The 19,286-nt window shown below is 42.8% G+C and overlaps 1 protein-coding gene across 1 annotated transcript; it reads right to left on the reverse strand.

The window, feature by feature from the left end:
- Nucleotides 1-22: 22 nt before the first annotated feature.
- Nucleotides 23-18,893, reverse strand: ANKMY2 (ankyrin repeat and MYND domain containing 2). Its single transcript, XM_053359710.1, has 10 exons — nucleotides 18,742-18,893; nucleotides 15,803-15,867; nucleotides 10,928-11,066; nucleotides 8,783-8,881; nucleotides 7,181-7,341; nucleotides 5,786-6,000; nucleotides 2,859-2,994; nucleotides 1,942-2,070; nucleotides 1,468-1,609; nucleotides 23-697 (listed from the first exon to the last, which is right to left on the reverse strand). The coding sequence occupies exons 1-10, from the start codon at nucleotides 18,806-18,808 to the stop codon at nucleotides 474-476; spliced, it is 1,377 nt and encodes a 458-aa protein (XP_053215685.1). The 5' UTR covers nucleotides 18,809-18,893; the 3' UTR covers nucleotides 23-473.
- Between the last annotated feature and the right edge of the window lie 393 nt (nucleotides 18,894-19,286).

Consider the following 19,286-nt stretch of genomic DNA (forward strand, 5'->3'; position numbering starts at 1 on the left):
GTTCAAGGAAGTTAAGCCAACATAGATGAGCAGGATTTTGTTTAATGAAAACAGACTGGTAGCAGTACTGGCTTTCAAAATCTGCAGCCAGAAAAACTTAACTTTTAGATGGTTGCACCCCTTACGATCTAACAGTATCATGACCAAGCGCTTTATTGCACTGAAGTCTAAGATATTTTTTAAAATTTTGCTAGCAAATGGCTCTCTTCTCAAGACACCTTTTAAGTCTTCTACGCTTTGTGCAGGTATGAAGGCAGATGGGTATGCTCTTACAGTTTTGATTGGATGGTTCAGCTCTTGTCATCACAGTCTAGGATGATGCAATGTAGTTACACAGGACAAATAAGTTGACATATGCTGGATCACAGCATATGTCAAGAGTGAGCATTATAACTGCATTCCATTGACCTGCATATCCCGATGTTGTGGTCTAGAGGAAATCTTCCATAAAGCCTTGGGCTCTCCAGCGTTTGTTACTCCTCGGACTCATGAGCTTTTTCAACTGTGATGTCTGCTAGACTAGTCTCTCCTTCAAGGGCCTTGTCATCCTGAGGGGACAGTGCAGGCACCTCCTTTTTAGGAGCCATCTCCTCAGTTCTGTCTCCCACGCATTTGAGGTCCTCTTCTTTACTGTCTCCTGGTTCAGAGGCCGACTGCTCTTCACTTGTTAAAGCAGATTCTGCTGCACGTGTTGCCTCTAGAGGAGAAACACAGGGTGTGGGAAATTCATATATTGCAATGTGCAGCAATAAATAAATACATACATACATACATACATACATACATACATACATACATACTTACTCCCACAAGCAACACTGACTCCTTCATCCCAGAAACTAACGCTAGTATTAGAAGCTATTTTGTAATAAACTAATCAAACCAGGAATAGAAGTTAAAATGGCTCAGATTAACCAAAATTAACCAAACTATGATTCCATGGGCAGTTTCAGAAAGCAGCTGCTTGTTACAGAGCACAGGCAAGCTCAGCTGTTCCGAAACAGTACGTTGAGTTTAGGGGGCAGGTTGCTGCTAATCCATGAGAATAGGGAGTGCATGTGATGTGCATTTCTATGGCTGCAATCCTAACTCGCATTTAGAGGGGAGAAATCCCCACTTAACTCTGTAGGATGTCCTTCTATAAAGATGTTGTTAGGGGCTCCTTATTGACAGTGCAATCCTAACAGATCTGGAGGAAGAGGAATGAACCTCATTTATCTTTAACCAAAGCCAGCATGGCCAATGCTTTGTTTTTGTTTAGAAAATTAATAACCCGCTTGTCAAACAAAATAATCTGATAAGTGTTGCAAGCCCAACATCTGGATTGCCACTGTTCCCCCACCTGTTGTTTAAGAAAACACTGAGTAGTTAGGTGTTGCATGATTATTAGCATTGCTTAGAAAACATCTCTGCTCTAATTTGGCCACAAACATGAAAGCTGTTGCAATGACAACGATGTGTGCCAACCTCTCTTTTGCTTTGCTTCTTGCTGTTTCTTTGCTTTGGCAGCTTCCAACTCCTGCTTCTCGTGTGCTTCCTTTAATGTCTTGCATACTTTCTTGTGTGCAAACCAGTGCATTTTCTGGCAGTCTTGATCACAGTAGATCACCTGCAAATGAAACAAGCCATGCCTCAATGCACAAAAAGGGTGGACTTGCATTTGAATCATCCAGGTTGTATAAGGCACCCATTCATTCCTATATGGAAAACTGGAAATCTAAACCTTGCAATAGCTGGCTTATTTTAAGAACAACAAATAGTTTGTTTCTGTTGACTTGTGCAACCAGGAACAGCTATTTGCTCACTTTCACTTTAGGAGATCCAAGATCTAGCACCTGAAACATCTATGCTGCTCCTATAAAGGAACAGTCTCCAGATACAGGAACAGTTGAAATCTCTTGCTGGAATCTCAGTCAGTGGTATTTACCTGCAGATTCTTACCATTTTGCATACGGAACATCTTTTGGCTGCACCTTTCCCTCCACATGTTGTACAAAACTCAGCATCCACAAAGCCCACTTGGCCAGTAACTGCTTGTGTCAGTACAGAGAAAGCTGTAGGATCAGAGCCCTGGGGGAAAAGATAAAGACAGTTAAGTCATTGCAAACATACACCCTCCCCCAGCCAATGAGAAGCCTGCAGCTACAACACTAATGCAGATATAGGGGGGGGGGGAATCTGCATATTTTCAATGCACACTTTAGTACTTTTGCACTGCTCTTAAATGCAAGATCTTAGCCTGGCATATGGAGGGAAGCAGGGAAATTATTCTTCCACTCTCCAGAGATTTAACTTTGCTGAACATTCCAACGTAAAATATACTGGTGGTGACATCGTTGAGATTATTTGCAAAATGGGAATGAAAAGCAATTCAGGGATGCATAAGCTTTGGCTTGTTGCCACTTATGTCTGAGTTTCCTGGCATGCGCTTTGAGAAGAAAAGAAGGAAGAGGGGATTCCTATTACACTAGACTTTAGAGTGGACAAAGGCACATTGTCTCTTATGCTGCTTCTGCCTCCTCTGAAGCTCAGTGTGGCAGAAGAAGTAAATTCCCCCACATCCTGGTCAGGGTTTTGGAAAAGGAAAGATTATGTTTCTGCCTATATCCTCAGCAGCACATGATACCCCCTCCTCTCCTCTCCTATAAAGCTAAGAAGGAACTCTAGCTCCTGGATTGGGGAATTCAGAGACACTATCAGAATATAAAGGAAACTCATTAAAAAAGATCTTCCATCCTCCGTATGAAATACAGTTCTTCAGAATAACTGCAAATATCAAGTGTACCCATTAAGCTGTATATTGGGGATTTCAAATGTTCTGCCAGAGAAAGAGAAGCTATTCAACTAGAGACACTCACAATTTCAACTGGGGCAATGCTTCTCACAAGCTGCTGGAGCAAGGTTGCTTCACAGTAAGGAAATTTCCGAATGCATTCTCGGATGAGCTTCTCTTGAAATACTGGGAAACCATCTGCATCTCTGCCTTTTAATAGGCTGGAAAGATTAAAGCAAAAGATGAATGAAAAAAACTCATGCCAATCCTATTGGGCAATCACTTTGCTTTATTTGTAGTTGCCATGCCTGCCTTACGGTGCAATCAACACAAGATAATATCACCAAAGCAACTCTCCGTAAACAAACAATAAACATACATAAAAAGGGCAAAAATAGTTTCTTTCCCAAATATGTTTTATCTTAAACAATAGCAAACACAGTAAATAAAGAGCTCGCTTGTAATATATCAGCGGTTCAGTGCTCATTTATTCTTTTTCCAAAATAGATTTTATCCTGAAAAATTGAAAATGCAGTAATAAAGAGTCCACTTGTGATATAACAGTGGTTCAGTGCTCAAACCACTGGTGTTGATTGTGTTGGTTGCAGTGGTCATTGTACCACCACCCTGTTCATTGTTTTATTGTTATTTACGGCGCAGCACATAGGCCAAGATTTTAATATTCGAACTACATACCCACAGCATAACAGAGAAAGATGATAATGCACAAACTTTCTGTGTGCAACACTTAAAATATGTATCTACCGTATTTTTCGCTCTATAACACGCACCCGACCATAACACGCACGTAGTTTTTAGAGGAGGAAAACAAGAAAAAAAATATTCTAAACGAAACAGTGGATGTATGATTTTTGTGGTTCATACTGTGGCCACAGACATGTGATCTGACAGTGAGTTTGGAGTAGCCCAATGCAAAAATCCTGTGGATCCATGCTTCGTAACCACGTTTTTGCACCACTGCAGCCCCAGGCAACAGTGGGTGCGTGATTTTTTTGGTGCAAGATGTAGCCATGGACATGTTATGTGATCTGATGGTGAATTTGGGGTGCCCCAGTGCAAAAATCCTGAGGATCCATGTGGATCCGTGCTTTGTAACCACGTTTTAAGTGGGGAGGGAAGGAAAAGCACTCAAGGGACAAGAAGGATGCTGCTAATAATGCAGAAGAGGGGTTTAAGGGGAGAAGAAGCATGCGTGGGGTGGGTGGAGAAGGATGCTGCTAATAATGAAGAAGAGGGGTATAAGGGGAGAAGGCTCCTCTCCTCTCCCACTTTGCTCCTTTAAAGCAAGCAGGCTCTGCTTTTCTCCCTCCTCCCCGCTCATCCCCAGCTTAGCGAGCTGAAAAACTTTGCTGCTATTTAGTGAGCTGAGTGGGGAGGAGAGAGGGACAGAGAGCCTGCTTGCTTTAAAGGAACCAACCGGACAGGAGCCGCTTACACTCGTGTAAGTGGCTCCTCTCCTCTCCTGCTTTGCTCCTTTAAAGCAAGCAGGCTCTCTGTCCCTCTCTCCTCCCCAGTCAACGACTCTTCTCCCGCTTTGCTGTTTCAAAGTGAGCCACGGAGGAGGGAAGGAAGGGGAACCATGGATCCTCTGCTCACAACTGCAGCAGATTCCCCCCCCCCCCCCGCCACCCATAGGCATTCCCTCCATAACACACACAGACATTTCCCCTTACTTTCTAGGAGGAAAAAAGTGAGTGTTATGGTGCAAAAAATACGGTATATCTTTCACCTCTGAGATTTCACAAGAACATTTCTGCAGCTAAAGATACTCCTGCCCTACAACAAAAGTTGAGGGCAACTGAAACATAGACCTGATTCATGCAACATGGTAAGCTAAACTATGGGCTATTGGGAACACAGGAACATGGTTGGAGTAACTGGGCATGACCATAAATCACCCCATGGATGAGGTAATCACAGGTGCAAGGCAGCCAAGCCAGCTGCTATGGTAACTCCCCAGTGCCCCGACCATATCTGTGATTGATGCAAGTCAGCTTAGCAGGGTCTCAGTCATTTACTCAGTATGTTGGTGTTACTTATCCAGTGTCATGTCTTGAATTGCTGGTTTATTTGGAGCAACGGATATACTTTTTCACTGTATGTATCAATGGCTGCAAAAGCCTACTGCTGTATATGTCTATCCCCAGAACTATTTAACTAGGCCTTATCTTCTGCAACAATAAGCCAACTGGATCTTAAGCTCCTTCCATGTAATGACTGGTACTGAGAGCAACTTCCACTGCAGGGTATCTCACCTAAGATTCCCAACAGACATGTGGGTACCTTGAGAGGACACTGTAGCCACTTTACTCCTCTCAAGTCCTTTTCGCTCCTGCAACAAGCACGGAACTAAACCAAGCTTTGGCTTAGCATATCGTCCAAACCTGAGCTCATCGTTACACTGTGTCCTCACTAACCACAAGCTATAGCCAAAGCTTGCTTGGCATGTTGTGCCATGTGAACCAGGTCATAGTGCCTTTTACTTAATTATCTTGTCCATCAGTGTGAACTACTGCAATAATAAAAAAATGAATTACTGCTGTTACAGCAGAACAGCCTAAAAAGAATCAGCAGCATCCTCAGATCTTTAAACACGATAGCAGATTAAAAGGCCTCAGCAAAGATTAAAAAATAATCTTGGTCTAGCATAAAAGAGACACAGAAGAAGAGCCCAGGGAAGGAGGATCAGGAAGATAGGATGAAGGAAAGATGAGCAGAATCCCTTCTTCATGGGTAGGATTAATATATATATATCAGAAGGCGGTTGTGTGCATCTCAAAAGATGCATTTCCCCCCCTTTCCTCAACTAATGGCTTAACCTGTAGATAACTATGGAAAATATTCATCTAGCTGTAGATAGGATTTGAAGGAAACTGAGCAGCAAACCATTCGTTTTAGCTTTCAAGGTAAGCAGTCTGTCTTTACTTGGATAGAAATGAACACAAATGCTTTTCTGCGTGCATTAAATGTCATTCATGATGGGGATCATACCTTTTGATTAATCCATCCAATTTATCCTCTCGCTCCTTAAGGAAGAGGATGCATTTCTGGAAAATACAGCTAATGTAGTGCATTTTTATTGCCAGTACTTCATTCATCTCTCTCTGCTTCATACACTTCTCGCAAATCAGATCCAGCACTCTGTAGCATTTCTGCATTGCTTCAACTTCTGCTAGGAGAGGGTTTTCTTTCACTAGCAACACAATCTATAGGAAAAGATTAACAAGATAGATGATTTAAAGAGAATCAATAGGTAATTTTTAAGTGCTCATATTAACGGGACTGCTTGCTCTTTTATCTTCTTAAATAAGCTATATTACCTAAGAAACTTGCCATGCCATAGGTAGATCACATTGGAAACATGACTGACCCATTTTAGTGCCCACAATGCATGCAATACTGATTACAGGAAGTGATAGTCATACAAAATGAATACACCTTTGATCAAGCAACTGAACATCATAACCCTCTCTTGTTTCCAAGGTTCAGGGTGTTAAGTGACATTGCTTATGTAGCAAAAAACACCTATGTACGGAAGGGAAGTAGCAGCAGACTGGGGGGAACCCCCAAGTTTTGGAGAAGTACCAAAAAATCCCCTAAAACACAAAACCCACAGGAACCCACAAAACAGCCCAATAAGGACCAAACAAGCCAAGCGGGCCTTGGAATGCTGACAACTGTTACAGACAGGGAATGGAATGGAGTTGTTTGAATTCTGAACTGTAGCAACTCACACAGCTATTTTTTGTTACAAGTCTCACTTGTAGCTTCCAGCTACAAGCATCAGGCCCTTTCTGAAACTACAGGGTTTCACAGAAACTGATAACAGAGATGAGTGTCACACAAGTAGATTTCAGCTCTTCTTTTGCATGCAAGTCCTTATGAGATGCTCTCTTGCTTCTGCTAAATCACTGGTCTTGAACTAGTGTGCTGGGACACACTACTATGTTGTGACCTAATCTAAGGTGGGTCACAGCAGCAACATTACCATTGTGCAAATATATAATTAAGAAATGGGCTCCCAAATGTCTGTTTGGGTTAAAAGTAGGTCCTGGATCTCAAAAAGTTGAAGACTACTATGCTAGTCTTAAGGTGTATATACTTGAGTACAATGATCTTCAGTGTGCTAACCTTTGAGTGTTTCATGTTGGGGACTATTTTACAATAAATATCTCTCCATTTGAGAATGAGGTACTAAAGCCCCTATGAGCAGGCCAGGACGATGGAATATCAAGAAGAAGCTCAGAATCATAAATTAGCTGCTGGCCAAATTTTGCCACCCAACTCCATAGGCCAAATATTTTTTCTTAGAGGACCGACCTCAACAAGGTTGTAAGTTATTTGACAAGTATGCCTGAAGGATAAACCAAAATATGAACACTCTACCTTAACAGGATGCAAATTGGTAGTTGTAATGATCTTATGCAGAGGTCCAGCTAACTTGACTGGCAGTTTGGGTTCTTTGTCAAGTCCTTGTGGTTTTGTATAGTAATCCAACCTTTCTCGAGGAAAGAAGTTGTTGATAACAGTGACACAGTCATGTTGACCTAAAAAGAGAACGGTGCATCTTTTATGAAGATGAAGAACAATTATTTCACACATGAAGCACAAATCACACACCATTTAGAGGAAGTACTATACTAATAAACCACTGTGGAACTAAATAGAAATAGCTTCACACAGAGGCAATATTTCAAGGCTCAAGGCCTATATGTAATATGAAGTTTACAGAATGAAACTAACTCACCTATTCAGAGAACTTAGGATCTGATGGGCAAAGCGGCTTTTAAGACACATTATGAAACAGTTCTAAAGTTATTCCCACTTTTATAAGTTTGTTTTAGTTCACTGCACAAACTAAATCTAAAAATGGTGCTGCTAACCAGTCAAAAATTTAATTCTTCTGGAAGATATGACATTACATGACATTTCAAAGCAGCTCATATGAGATTGCATGATTGACGCTGGCTCACCTTTCAGCCAGCAGTAGAATGCTTAGTGATTATGCCTCGTTAATAGGGTTTTTTTATTTTAGAAACAATGATTGCAAAGCTTCCAATTCAGACTGGCAATTACAGTGACTGAATCTCTGACTAAGTACCGACTGTTCAGATGTAGTGGATGGGATATGTGGGTGTAATTTCCCCCAAGTTGTAAGCAGATTCCTGCAATAAAGTGGTAAGTCTTTTGACTGGATCCACTAGTCTCCTTGTCTCACAATCCTCTTTGTGTCTGTTTTTTTTTTAATGTAATCACCAAAAGACTTGACTTTAGAACACTTTTTTAAAAAAAATATTGGGTAAAAGGTCTCTCCTCACCAATCCTTCCAACTCCTTTGCCAGGAAAAACAAACAAAAATATTTTCTTCTTCTTCATAGTCTATCCTTAAAAGGAAATACAGCTCAAAGAGCACCACCATTTATTTATTTAAATATATATTTACATACAGTTATCAGCTCACGGAGGCTACTCCTGTCGAGCGAACTCCTCCCTGCTGCTAGTTAAAATCTTCCTTCTTAAAGAAAGGGGGAAGTCAGCAAGGGGAATGACTGGCCACAAATGGAGCTAAACCCATTTTTGAGCTGGACTCAGATTTTTACTGAAAATCAGAAGGTTGAGTTCGAAATAGAGCCGATTTCTTTCCTAATTACGAATTCAACATTCCCCCCTCCTGCCGTCAACTAATGTTAGAGAGCAATTTGAGAAAAGCAGCAACCACCCAATGAATATTCCCCTTGAGTTAGTTAAGAACCTGGTACTGAACACCCCGTTGCCAATAAACAGTAAGTCAAATCAATCTCCATCTTCTCAGAGCCTTAATGCAGGGGTGGGGAACCTGCTTGTTGTTGGGCTGTATCTTCCATCTGCCCCAGGCAGCACAGCCAATAGTCAGGGATGATGGAGTCAAAGTCCAGCAACAGTTGGAAGGTCACAGGCTTCCCGCCCTGGACTTCATGAAGGGTAATTCAAAATGGCCGCTCCATTTACCCACAAAGGCAGCCATCTGTGCTGCTGTCCTTCCCACTGAGTTCACAACATCTGTGTCTGCTCCAGCCTCCAACATCATCCACGTAATTTCCTTGTTGCCTAAACACAGAAGAGAACAGCTTTCATTTAGATTTCTCATAATGAGTCTGTATAAAAGTTTCAGCCATATAAGGTTTTTTGGGTGGGTCGCTGTAATGGCTTGTGAATGCTCTTCGCAAGAAATGCCTCTGCTCACTCAGAGATACATATATACAGTCTTTATTTTACATATGTACAAGCAGCACATTACAATCATGCATCCGAATCCTCCGGCTCAGATTCTGGGAGTGGCTTATGCCGGCTCCTTCTCCAACAGAAAAGGCGGGGAAGTTTCACGTGATGCCTCTCCCCCTCCTCTTTAACACTCTCCTTTCCCTGGCAGACGGAATAGGCATTGTTTCACTGTCTGTGCCAGAACTTCCTGTGTGGTGTTGAGGCTCTGGTTCAACATCTGTGAGCCGTTCCGCCTCCTGGCTTTCCCCTCTTTCCTCAATCGCCACTTCCTGCCCCCCTTCCTCTGCCTGTCTCTGCTCCTCCCCTTCATTCTCTGGCAATACCATGACAGTCGCCCCCCTACAAGACATTAAACTTTTCATCCCTTGTAAATCTGCAGTTTAAGGCTGTTGCTACTGCTGCTGCCAGTAAACATTTAGAAAATGGGGAGCTGCTTTATACCGAGTCAGACAAGTGCTTCATCTGGCTGAGATGAATACTGTCTACACTGACTGGCAGCAGCTCTTCCAAGTTTCCAGACACAGGTCTTTCTCAGCCCTATCTGGAGACACCACAGATTGAGCCTGGGTCTTTCTGCAAGTGAAGAAGGTGCTTTTCCACAGAGCTACAGTCCTTATTCATCCCCAGTAGCTGGAAATGAAGATGCCATTTGCTTTCTCAAGGTTTCACCCAACCCTCTGTCTTGCCAGTATGAATAGATTCTGCACCAAGGCCTGATGGCTGCACTAGCCTTCCCCAGTGGCATCACTTTCTGCTGTCATCTAATCCATCTTTGGAAATTGCTAATTTTTTTGCAGTAGGGAGTTCCATAGCTTAGCTTTCCATGAGCTAAGTTCATATATGAGCTCTGGAAGTATTATGACTCAGCCTCCTGATTTTAGGCAGAATTTTCTAACCCAGAGGCTCTAGGTGAAGAGCACATTATTTTATATTTCCCCTTTCCACCCACTGATGGCTCTCAAACTACTTTTTGCACATATCCTGTAATTTCTTTTACTGTATTCCACACCCCAAGAGAAAACCACCAGTTTCTTTCCTCCTCTCCTCCATGGTCCTTTCACATTCACTTCTTCCTCCCATAACGACTTTCCTCTCTTATCTCCTTCCTTCCTTTCCCTCATGTTATTTTAATAATTCCTATTGGCATTTCCTTTCACGTTCTTATTCCTTCAACGCTTTCACCGCCTCTTTCCCCTCAGAGAGGCCTTCTTACTCCCACAATCTGATATATGCATTCACAAATATTGTTTGCTATTCATGCTTCTGCCTTTTGCTAGAGAGAGAGACACACACACACATTTAATAGACCCTGAAATCTAAACCATATTTTTTAAAAGAAAGATGTTACCCTTTAAGGGTATATTCCAGCTAAGCCCAAGAACAACACCTGGATGGCCGGTGTTTGATTTTATTGGTTTAAAGAACAAAGAAAAACCCTGACAATTAATATGCACACACAATATAAATACTGTACTCTGCTATACCTGTAACACCTTAAATGGCTCAAGGACCGCCTCTCCCCATATGAACTGACCCTGCAATCATCATCTGAGGCCCTTCTTCAAGTGCCTCCTCCATGAGAGGTCCAGAGGGTGAAAGATATCCAAGAGCAAAGCTGGGTCCTCAGAGTTGTCTGATTAGCTATTAATTCTATCCCAATTTTCCAGTAAAAGACCATCAGTGGCTTACAATAAAAACAGTATTTGGCTAACAAAAGAATAGCAATCTTGCCTATAAAGTAGAGGTAGACCTTACCTCTAACACATCACCCTTTAACAAAAGATTAAAATTCTGCCCACACAAAGACACGAAGGATTCCTTTATCTGCATCAAGAAGCAGGTAATTAACAATGGGGGAAACCTCATAGATACCTGAGAGCCCAGCAAACATCAGAGCCGTATATCCGTGTTCATGTTCGTTGCAGTTAACATCAGCTCCATGCCGCAACAACAGTTTGCACACCTCAACTTTCCCTTTGTATGCCGCATGCATCAGAGGAGTCATGCCATGCTATGGAAAGAAAAAATAAATACAGGACCTTCAAATATATCTGTTCGTTCTTCTCCAGTAGTATTTAAACACAAGCAAGCTACACTTCTAAAATGAAAAGATAGCACTCCAAATACAGTATAGCCCAGGGGTCAGAAAACTTTTTTGGCAGGGGGCCAGTCCACTGTCCCTCAGACTTTGTGGGGGGCCGGACTATATTTTGAAGGGGGGGAAAACAAATTCCTATTCTCCACAAATAACCCACAGGTGCATTTTAAATTAAAGGACACATTCTACTCATGTAAAAACACGCTGATTCCTGGACCGTCCGCAGGCTGGATTTAGAAGGCGATTGGGCCGGATCCGTCCCCCAGGCCTTAGTTTGCCTACCCATGGTATAGCCTTTTTGATGTTCACTTTGCTACATTTGAATACTCTTTAACTATATATTCTTTCAACAAAATCCAGCTTTTAGAAAACCAACTACGTCTCCAATTTAGCAGAGGATACCTTTGTACACATTCAGCTTCAATGTAAGCTGCTAATGAGAAGGAAACTTCAGCTACCATTGCATGCCTTTCTATGTGGGCAACTGTAATTCTTCCCCACCCCGCACACCCATCAATACTTTTATACTAATGACTATATTTATGAAAAGCTTTTCAGTTTTGCTTTTGGAGTAGCTAGTATGACTTGGTGTATCAGCAAATAATAGAGCCCCCTTACTTGTACTGGAGATAGGAGCAAAGCATCAATAATAATTTTTTAAGCTTTTAATTCCTAGGCAACTATTCTAATAATAATCTGAAGTATTAATAAAAGTATTAGTAAGATTTTTTTTTTAATGTGCACATCAGTTGCTTTCACACAATTAACAACATGTCTAATTTGGTGGGAAACCACACAATTCTCTGAGAAGAGTAACAGCTGCAAGCAGGGAGACCTGCAAAGGACCTCTTTATATTTGAGTTTGCAGTATGGCAATTTATATAATAGGCAAGTTTTATATTTGGGAAGCCATGTGGGAGAGATGGATCGTTACCAGTTTTGGGTAGTTTCTTTAGCTGCAGGCACTGGTGAAAAACCTGTCATTTTAAGCAGCAGTTCACACACACACTCTGTTATGAATCATACATTTGTTAAGCCAGAAATGAACAATGGCATTTAGGACCTCTGCTTCCATTGTTTCTCATTTCCAGCAGCTTCCTTTGCTTTGTGTTCTTTTCTAAAGAGATGAAAATACTTAAATTCAGGGAGACTTGTTCAAATTATACACACAGGTCTTCTGCATGCTGAAAATATATTCCAAGTGGTGGGATGAAATTTTGCGCATTAAGGAGCAATGAGGTATTTGTACAGACCACCTGTACAGGAAGCCAACTCTAGAGTGGTGCCCTTTTCCCTGCCTTAATCTGCTCCCTGCGAATTGATAATGAAGATTTTTAAAAAAAGATAACCACCTGGCCTCAGAGCTATATAGGAGAGCCAACTCACCCATTATACAGCACTTCTGGAAAACATTTCAAAAATAATCTCAGAAGTGGAGGAAAAAGCCAAGTAACTGGAAGACGGAACATGATGCTATATAAACATGTAGACAACCAATAAGAAGAAACCACAAAGTGAGTGCCTCATCATGTTATGTAAATATAGTGAGCTGGATTCAGATGAACAGGAATAAAACCGTCCCTGCCAGCAGAGTTGCAATCAAAAGTCACATGGAAGAGGGAACAAGCTTGTTTTCTCCTGCTACAGAGGGTAGAATTCAAACCAAGGCCTTCAAGTTATAAGAAAGGGGATTCCAAGTAAACATCAGAAAAAAAACTTTCTGAACGTAAGAGATGTTTGACAGTGGAACAGGCTCCCTGAGTTGTGGACTCTCCTTCCTTGGAGGTTTTAAAGCAGAGGTTGGATGGCTATTTGTCATGGATGCTTTAGTTGAGATTCCTGCATTGCAGGGGATTGGACTAGATGACCCTTGGGGGTCCCTTTCAACTCTATAAAGGTAAAGGGACCTCTGACCATTAGGTCCAGTCGTGGCTGACTCTGGGGTTGCGGCGCTCATCTCGCTTTATTGGCCGAGGGAGCCGGCATACAGCTTCCAGGTCATGTGGCCAGCATGACTAAGCCGCTTCTGGCACGGAACAGCGCACGGAAACACTGTTTACCTTCCCGCCGGAGCGGTACCTATTCATCTACTTGCACTTGGATGTGCTTTTGAACTGCTAGGTTGGCAGGAGCAGGGACTGAGCAACGGGAGCTCACCCCGTTGCGGGGATTCGAACCGCCAACCTTCTGATTGGCAAGCCCTAGACTCTGTGGTTAAACCCACAGCGCTACCCACGTCCCTGTAAAGATAAAGGGACCCCTGACCATTAGGTCCAGTCGCGGATGACTCTGGGGTTACGGCGCTCATCTCGCTTTACTGGCCTAGGGAGCCAGCGTACAGCTTCCGGGTCATGTGGCCAGCATGACCAAGTTGCTTCTGGCAAACCACAGCAGTGCACAGAAACACCGTTTACCTTACCGCTGGAGTGGTATCTATCTACTTGCACTTTGACGTGCTTTCGAACTGCTAGGTTGGCAGGAGCTGGGACCGAACAAATGGAGCTCACCCCATTGCGGGGATTCAAACCGCCAACCTTCTGATCGACAAGCCCAAGGCTCTGTAGTTTAGACCACAGCGCTACCCGCGTCCCACTTCAACTCTATAGTTCTATGAAAACGACGTGACACAAAAGAGGAAAGGGGGATAAAGAAGATGAGAACAAGCTGACTTGGGCAACAGTTCTTAAAGTGTCATAGTAGTAGTTCTTATAAAGATTACCAGGAATGGAAACAGTTCAGAGAGAGAACCAAATGGTCTCTCAGCAGAGCTGATGGGAGTGGCCTCCTTCCCATCTCTCCCCCTGCTAGAGCCTGATGGAATGGATGCTGCCCAGTGGTGGTTGATGGAGGAAGGGGCCTGATAAATGGGGTTTACGAGATCCCATTGAAAACAGTGGGACAAGTTAGTCACAAATCCCACTGATTTATATGGAAACAACTAAATGAATCCAGATCTGTTCAACGTCTCCTATTCATTCACTGCAGTTATTTAATAGTTGCTTTTGGGGGGCCAAGCCTTCACAAAGCAACATATAGGGAATGGGGGTGGGATGACAACAGAACTGCAGGGAAAGTATGAAGTATTGAGTGAATACAAGCAAATAGAGGCAAGGCGTATAATGAGATCACCAAAATTCTCTTAAGGCAAGGCAATAAATAGAAAAATGTAAGTTTTAAAGGCCTTTCTTGAATAGTGCTCTCCCTCACGCATTAAAAAGCAGCTCTTATTTTTCTCATTTATGTCTTTAGAAATATTCCTATGGTCCTTTTCTGTATAAAAACGATTCATCTGAAGGACATTCAATACTGAGTCCATAATGGATCTACATGCTCCATTCCATGACAAAGTTACAGTGATCAAATGCAGCAATTGCCCCACTTCCAGTACATTAGATACACTGCGCCCCCTCCCAACAGGGAAACATTTCCCATTGCATATTAAACAGACCAGCAGTGTTGCAGAGTATTTCCCTCTAAACTAGAGAAAGGATATTCCACATGGGGCTCACTGTGGAACCTGTCTGGTTATGAAACTGAATACTTTTTTTCCAGGCACAGTGGTACCTCTGGTTATGTACCTAATTCATTACGGAGGTCCATTCTTAACCTGAAACTGTTCTTAACCTGAAGCACCACTTTAGCTAATGGGGCCTCCCACTGCCGCCACACCACCACCATGCGATTTCTGTTCTCATCCTGAAGCAAAGTTCTTAACCCGAGGTACTATTTATGGGTTAGCAGAGTCTGTAACCTGAAGCGTATGTAACCCGAGATACCACTGTACTGCATTAAGTGGTGATGAAGAAGGTTTTCTGGGAAACACTTTCCTAGGACAATTCTACAGCTGAACAGCTCCTGCCAAGATGAACTATTTCACTAAAAAATCAACTCAAATAAAAAACCTACAGGGACAACAGTCAAAATCCAGCATGATATGAGGCAGACTTAACCCATTGACTCTGCACTGGATTCCGGACAGTTTGCGAGAAGTTAGTTGCAAAAGCACAAAATGTGTTATGGTACATTCCCATGAGGAAGTTGATCTAAAAATACCCTGTACACTTTTTCCCACAGTAACACTTTTGATAGACTCACCTCTGACCCACCCCCGCCTGCAAAAAAAAAGTCAAACAGAAACAACCATTTGCAACTACATTTTTAAAACAGCCCACTATGTTTGTGAAATATTCAGTTATGTAATATGTTGCTTTCACTCCTCAATCCAACATAAGGCCTTGGGAAAGTTGAGGTTTCAAATATGTAATCTCAGAAGATGATAAATAAATCTGACATTAACAAAAGTTCAGGTCGCTTTTCTATCAGAAATAGAGGATTTCTTATTTTTTAAAAAAGCATTAGCTTACTTTGAAAAATCAAAGAGGATATTTCAGGTCCAAAAAAATCTTCATATTATACCTCTGTTCAGGCACGTTACACTAGTTCATTTTTAGCAGGGAGTGCTGAATACTTGCTTGACCGTAATCATTTTCCAGTATACTCAAGGGATACTTTCTGAATCCAGTATGTTAAACAGGTTTCCTTGATAAGTATTATTTTGCTTATAGAAATCTGCCAGCCTTTGAATTCCCAATGTTTCTTTAATTTGACTCTACCCAATCTAGACACATATTTTGAGCCAAGTCTTTTACCTCATCCAAACAATTCACACGAACATTCTTGCTGCCAAGCAGTCGTGCAGCTTCTTCAGGGCTTCCTAAGGGAGAGGAAGAGTTTGTGAAGTCTACTGTTAAACAGAAAAGCAATACAGTGAATCTAATAATTCATTACATTTTTATACCATGCTTCCTCCAATGAGACCATGGTAACATGTGTAGCTCTTATCTCTTCCTCCCCTTATTACCTTGTGAGACAGGCTAGGCTGAGAAATCATGACTGACCCAAGCCCATCCAGTAAATCTCAGGGCTGAATGAGGATTTCAGCCTGAACTCCTCACTCCGAATCATGGAATCATAAAATTCTGTCATGATAAAGTATAAGGCACCTGTCAAACATTTGCCCTACCACACATATTGTAACAACGTTGCATGGCTTACTCCCCCCAAATTGACACTTTTGTCAAATTATTTTCAGAATGGGGGTTCTTCTTTTTGTTTGTTACAACGTTATAATTTTTTGGTGTTTTTATATTGTAAAGTACCCTGTGATCCTCGGATGAAGTGCGGTATGGAAATTTAATGAATAAATAACAAACAAAAACATTTATTCTATTCACATGCAATGCTAAGCTAAAGTATGGCTTAGTGCAGGCATAGGCAAACTCGGCCCTCCAGATGTTTTGGGCCTACAACTCCCATGATCCCTAGCTAACAGGACCAGTGCTCAGTGATGATGGGAATTGTAGTCCCAAAACATCTGGAGGGCAGTGTTTGCCTATGCCTGGCTTAGTGTAAATGTGTGGGTTCTTGGAGAGGTTATTAGGGTGTAATGTTTTTGTTTGTTTACTATGTTAGGTATTTATGTGTTTATAGTAAACCGCCCTGTGAGCCTCAGATGAAGGGTGGAATGGAAATTTATAATGATGATGATGCTACTTTGCTTGTCCTCTGGTCCTGCTGCTGCCATGAGCAAAGCCGTGACTTAGTTTAGCATGCCATCCAACCATGGGTTTTGTTTGTCCCACTCCAGACAAACTATGAGTTGTGAAACCAAAAACAAAACATGGTTGCAGCTTGCAAAGTGCAATGGCTGAAATCTCTGCTCTGGGAACCATCTTTTCCGTGCTAAGCCACAGTTTGACTAGTGCTGTGTGTAAAGAATCTCAGTAGCTACTTCCGTACGTAGAAAAGAACACATTACATTGTCCCCCTGCTAGTGATTCCCAGCAGCTGACATTCAAGAAGCATTGCAAAAAGGCAAGGCATTATTTCCATGAATAGATAAAGCACTATGACCAAATAAAGTAGCATTTAACTAAATCTAGCACATGCAGTTTTGTGTGCATCATGTGGCTGCCTCCATCCCCAATACCAGCAACTTGCAGGTGGCATGAGTGGTGGCTCTCACACTAAGTTAGTTATGATAACAGGCTCTGATGTCACATGACCTTTACAATACAAAGATCACATCCAAAGGAAACAACAACCTGCCAACAACTTGGAAGTTTTGGTGCCAACACCTCACCCATTAGTAAACAAAACAACCATTCTGAAATAAGGGGGTAATCTGAAAGGCATATTTCTTCCACCCGCCAGTTAACACTCTTTTATAGAAGAAGCATGTACTCCAGCAAAGGAAGGGAAATAACTTTCCATGTCCTGCTGTTGCTGCTGCAACAAAAGTGCTTCTTAGGAGCAGCCGCTGACAAGGTCTGCCATACCTCTGGAATCGTATGACAGGTAGCAAAGTGTTGATTTTTACACTGGTCACTGCAGTCTGCCTTACTCCTCTCTGCACTCCACAGTGAGACTTTCCTTGAATGCAACTACTGAGTACACACTGTGAATTTAAAGTACCCCCCTAACTTATAATTCCCAACACCCGTAAACTCCAGTTCACAAGATTCTTGGGTGGGTGGGTGTGCTAGAAATGTGTGGTATTTAGGTAGAGCTCATTCAAATATTTACTCAGACATGAGACTCACCAGATGACCTTGACCCAGGCCATAGAAGCCAACTCTTAAGGGCCGAAGTCCCTTTGCCCCCCCCCCAATAAAATATTTGAGGAGGCTGCCCCCCCATGGGCATTGCCATTCAAATGTTGTGTGCATGCCATGTCTTGTGACTGATCATGTGGAGCTTACCTGGACCCTCCAATATTTTATTCAGGTTGGCAACTTGGCCCAGTCCGTCTCCCTAGTCCTACCTTGCAGGTTGGTTGTGAAAATAAAATGGGGTGGGGAGATCAGGAGAAAGAAACATGTTGAATCATATGAACTCCTTGGAAGAAGGGGTAAATGGGATAAAAAGAAACACAGTCCCTTGTCTCATTACTGCAGCCCTGTTTAGGGGAGTTTTTAAATGTTTGATCATTTATCATGTTTTCAGTGTTCTTTTGGAAGCCACCCAGAGTGGCTGGAGAAACCCAGCCAGATGGGTGGGGTATAGATAAATAAATTATATATATATATTCCATTTAATATTATACAACATTCACATCATCTTTATCCACTACCCCGCCCTGGCTCTTAGAGCCTATGGACTTCCTTCCCTCCTGCCTCATGGCTTTCAAAATTAACCTTTATATCATTGCCATTTACATGTTTCCCAATTCTAATTACACTCATTACAGAATGACTCAAAAGTTAAATAAATATAGAAAGATAGAAAATTTCTCATTGCAAGTCTTCAGAAGACTATTATTATTATTACTGCTTATTTTGCATGAAAATATGCACGATCTGATAAAAAAGCAGCCGGCGTGCAACAGTCACAGGGAGCAGCGCCCAGCCAAAGCACAGGAGAGAAGGCGAGGAAGCAAAAACCTAGGGGAAAAGCCCCTTCCACAAGCAACCTCCTTGCGCATTAGCGCGGGCCCGACGCGCAAGGCCCGGTCGCATAGACTCAAAAGGCAGCCAACACGCGTCACTCCGCCTCTCGGCTTGGCCTGGACTTCCCTTGCCCGCCTTACCTTTCCCAATCACTCCCAGCAACTCCTTTTCCTCCTCGCTCAAGTCCCCTCTCTTCAGAGACGCCATAGCTCGCTGGCTGCCTTAGTTCTTCCTCTCTCAGCCACGCGCATACACCTTCCCCGCCGCCGCCCTCCTCCCACTGAGGAGAAAAATGAGGGCAGCCCCCGCTGCTCCGCCAGAGCAGAAGGAACCTCGGCGCGCTCCCCCCGCCCCCCCTCCGCGTCGCGCTTCGGCCAGCGGATATCCCCTCTCTACGCCCGCGCCAGGATCCCCGCCGCTCGCGACATTGTAACTTCCTCTCACGGAGCTGTCGTGAGAAACAAGGGGGGGGGTTAAACCACTCGCTCAAAAGACAGGGGGTGTATAGAATAAGTAAACAAAGCGACGCTCGCTCCCAGTGAGCATCTCAGCCTGGGAGAGGGGGGCGAAGGAGTCGGCTTGGATGGTGCCAAAAGAGGAACGCGTGTAGACAGGAGAATGCCCAAATGGACATGCACAATTTCCTTTATTATTATTTTTCCCCCACTGGTAAAATGGTGCGGCC

This window comes from Podarcis raffonei, chromosome 12 (assembly GCF_027172205.1).
Source record: "Podarcis raffonei isolate rPodRaf1 chromosome 12, rPodRaf1.pri, whole genome shotgun sequence".
In the NCBI taxonomy this organism is placed as follows: domain Eukaryota; kingdom Metazoa; phylum Chordata; class Lepidosauria; order Squamata; family Lacertidae; genus Podarcis; species Podarcis raffonei.

Excerpts from the sequence above, each read along its gene's own strand:
- ANKMY2 (XM_053359710.1), bottom strand. The coding sequence starts at position 18,808 with ATGGCGTCTCTGAAGAGAGGGGACTTGAGCGAGGAGGAAAAGGAGTTG. Across the intron at positions 2,071-2,858 it reads GCATTGCCCCAGTTGAAATT|GGCTCTGATCCTACAGCTTT; the intron begins GTGAGTGTCTCT and ends CTTTTCCCCCAG. Across the intron at positions 698-1,467 it reads AGAAGCAAAGCAAAAGAGAG|AGGCAACACGTGCAGCAGAA; the intron begins GTTGGCACACAT and ends TTTCTCCTCTAG.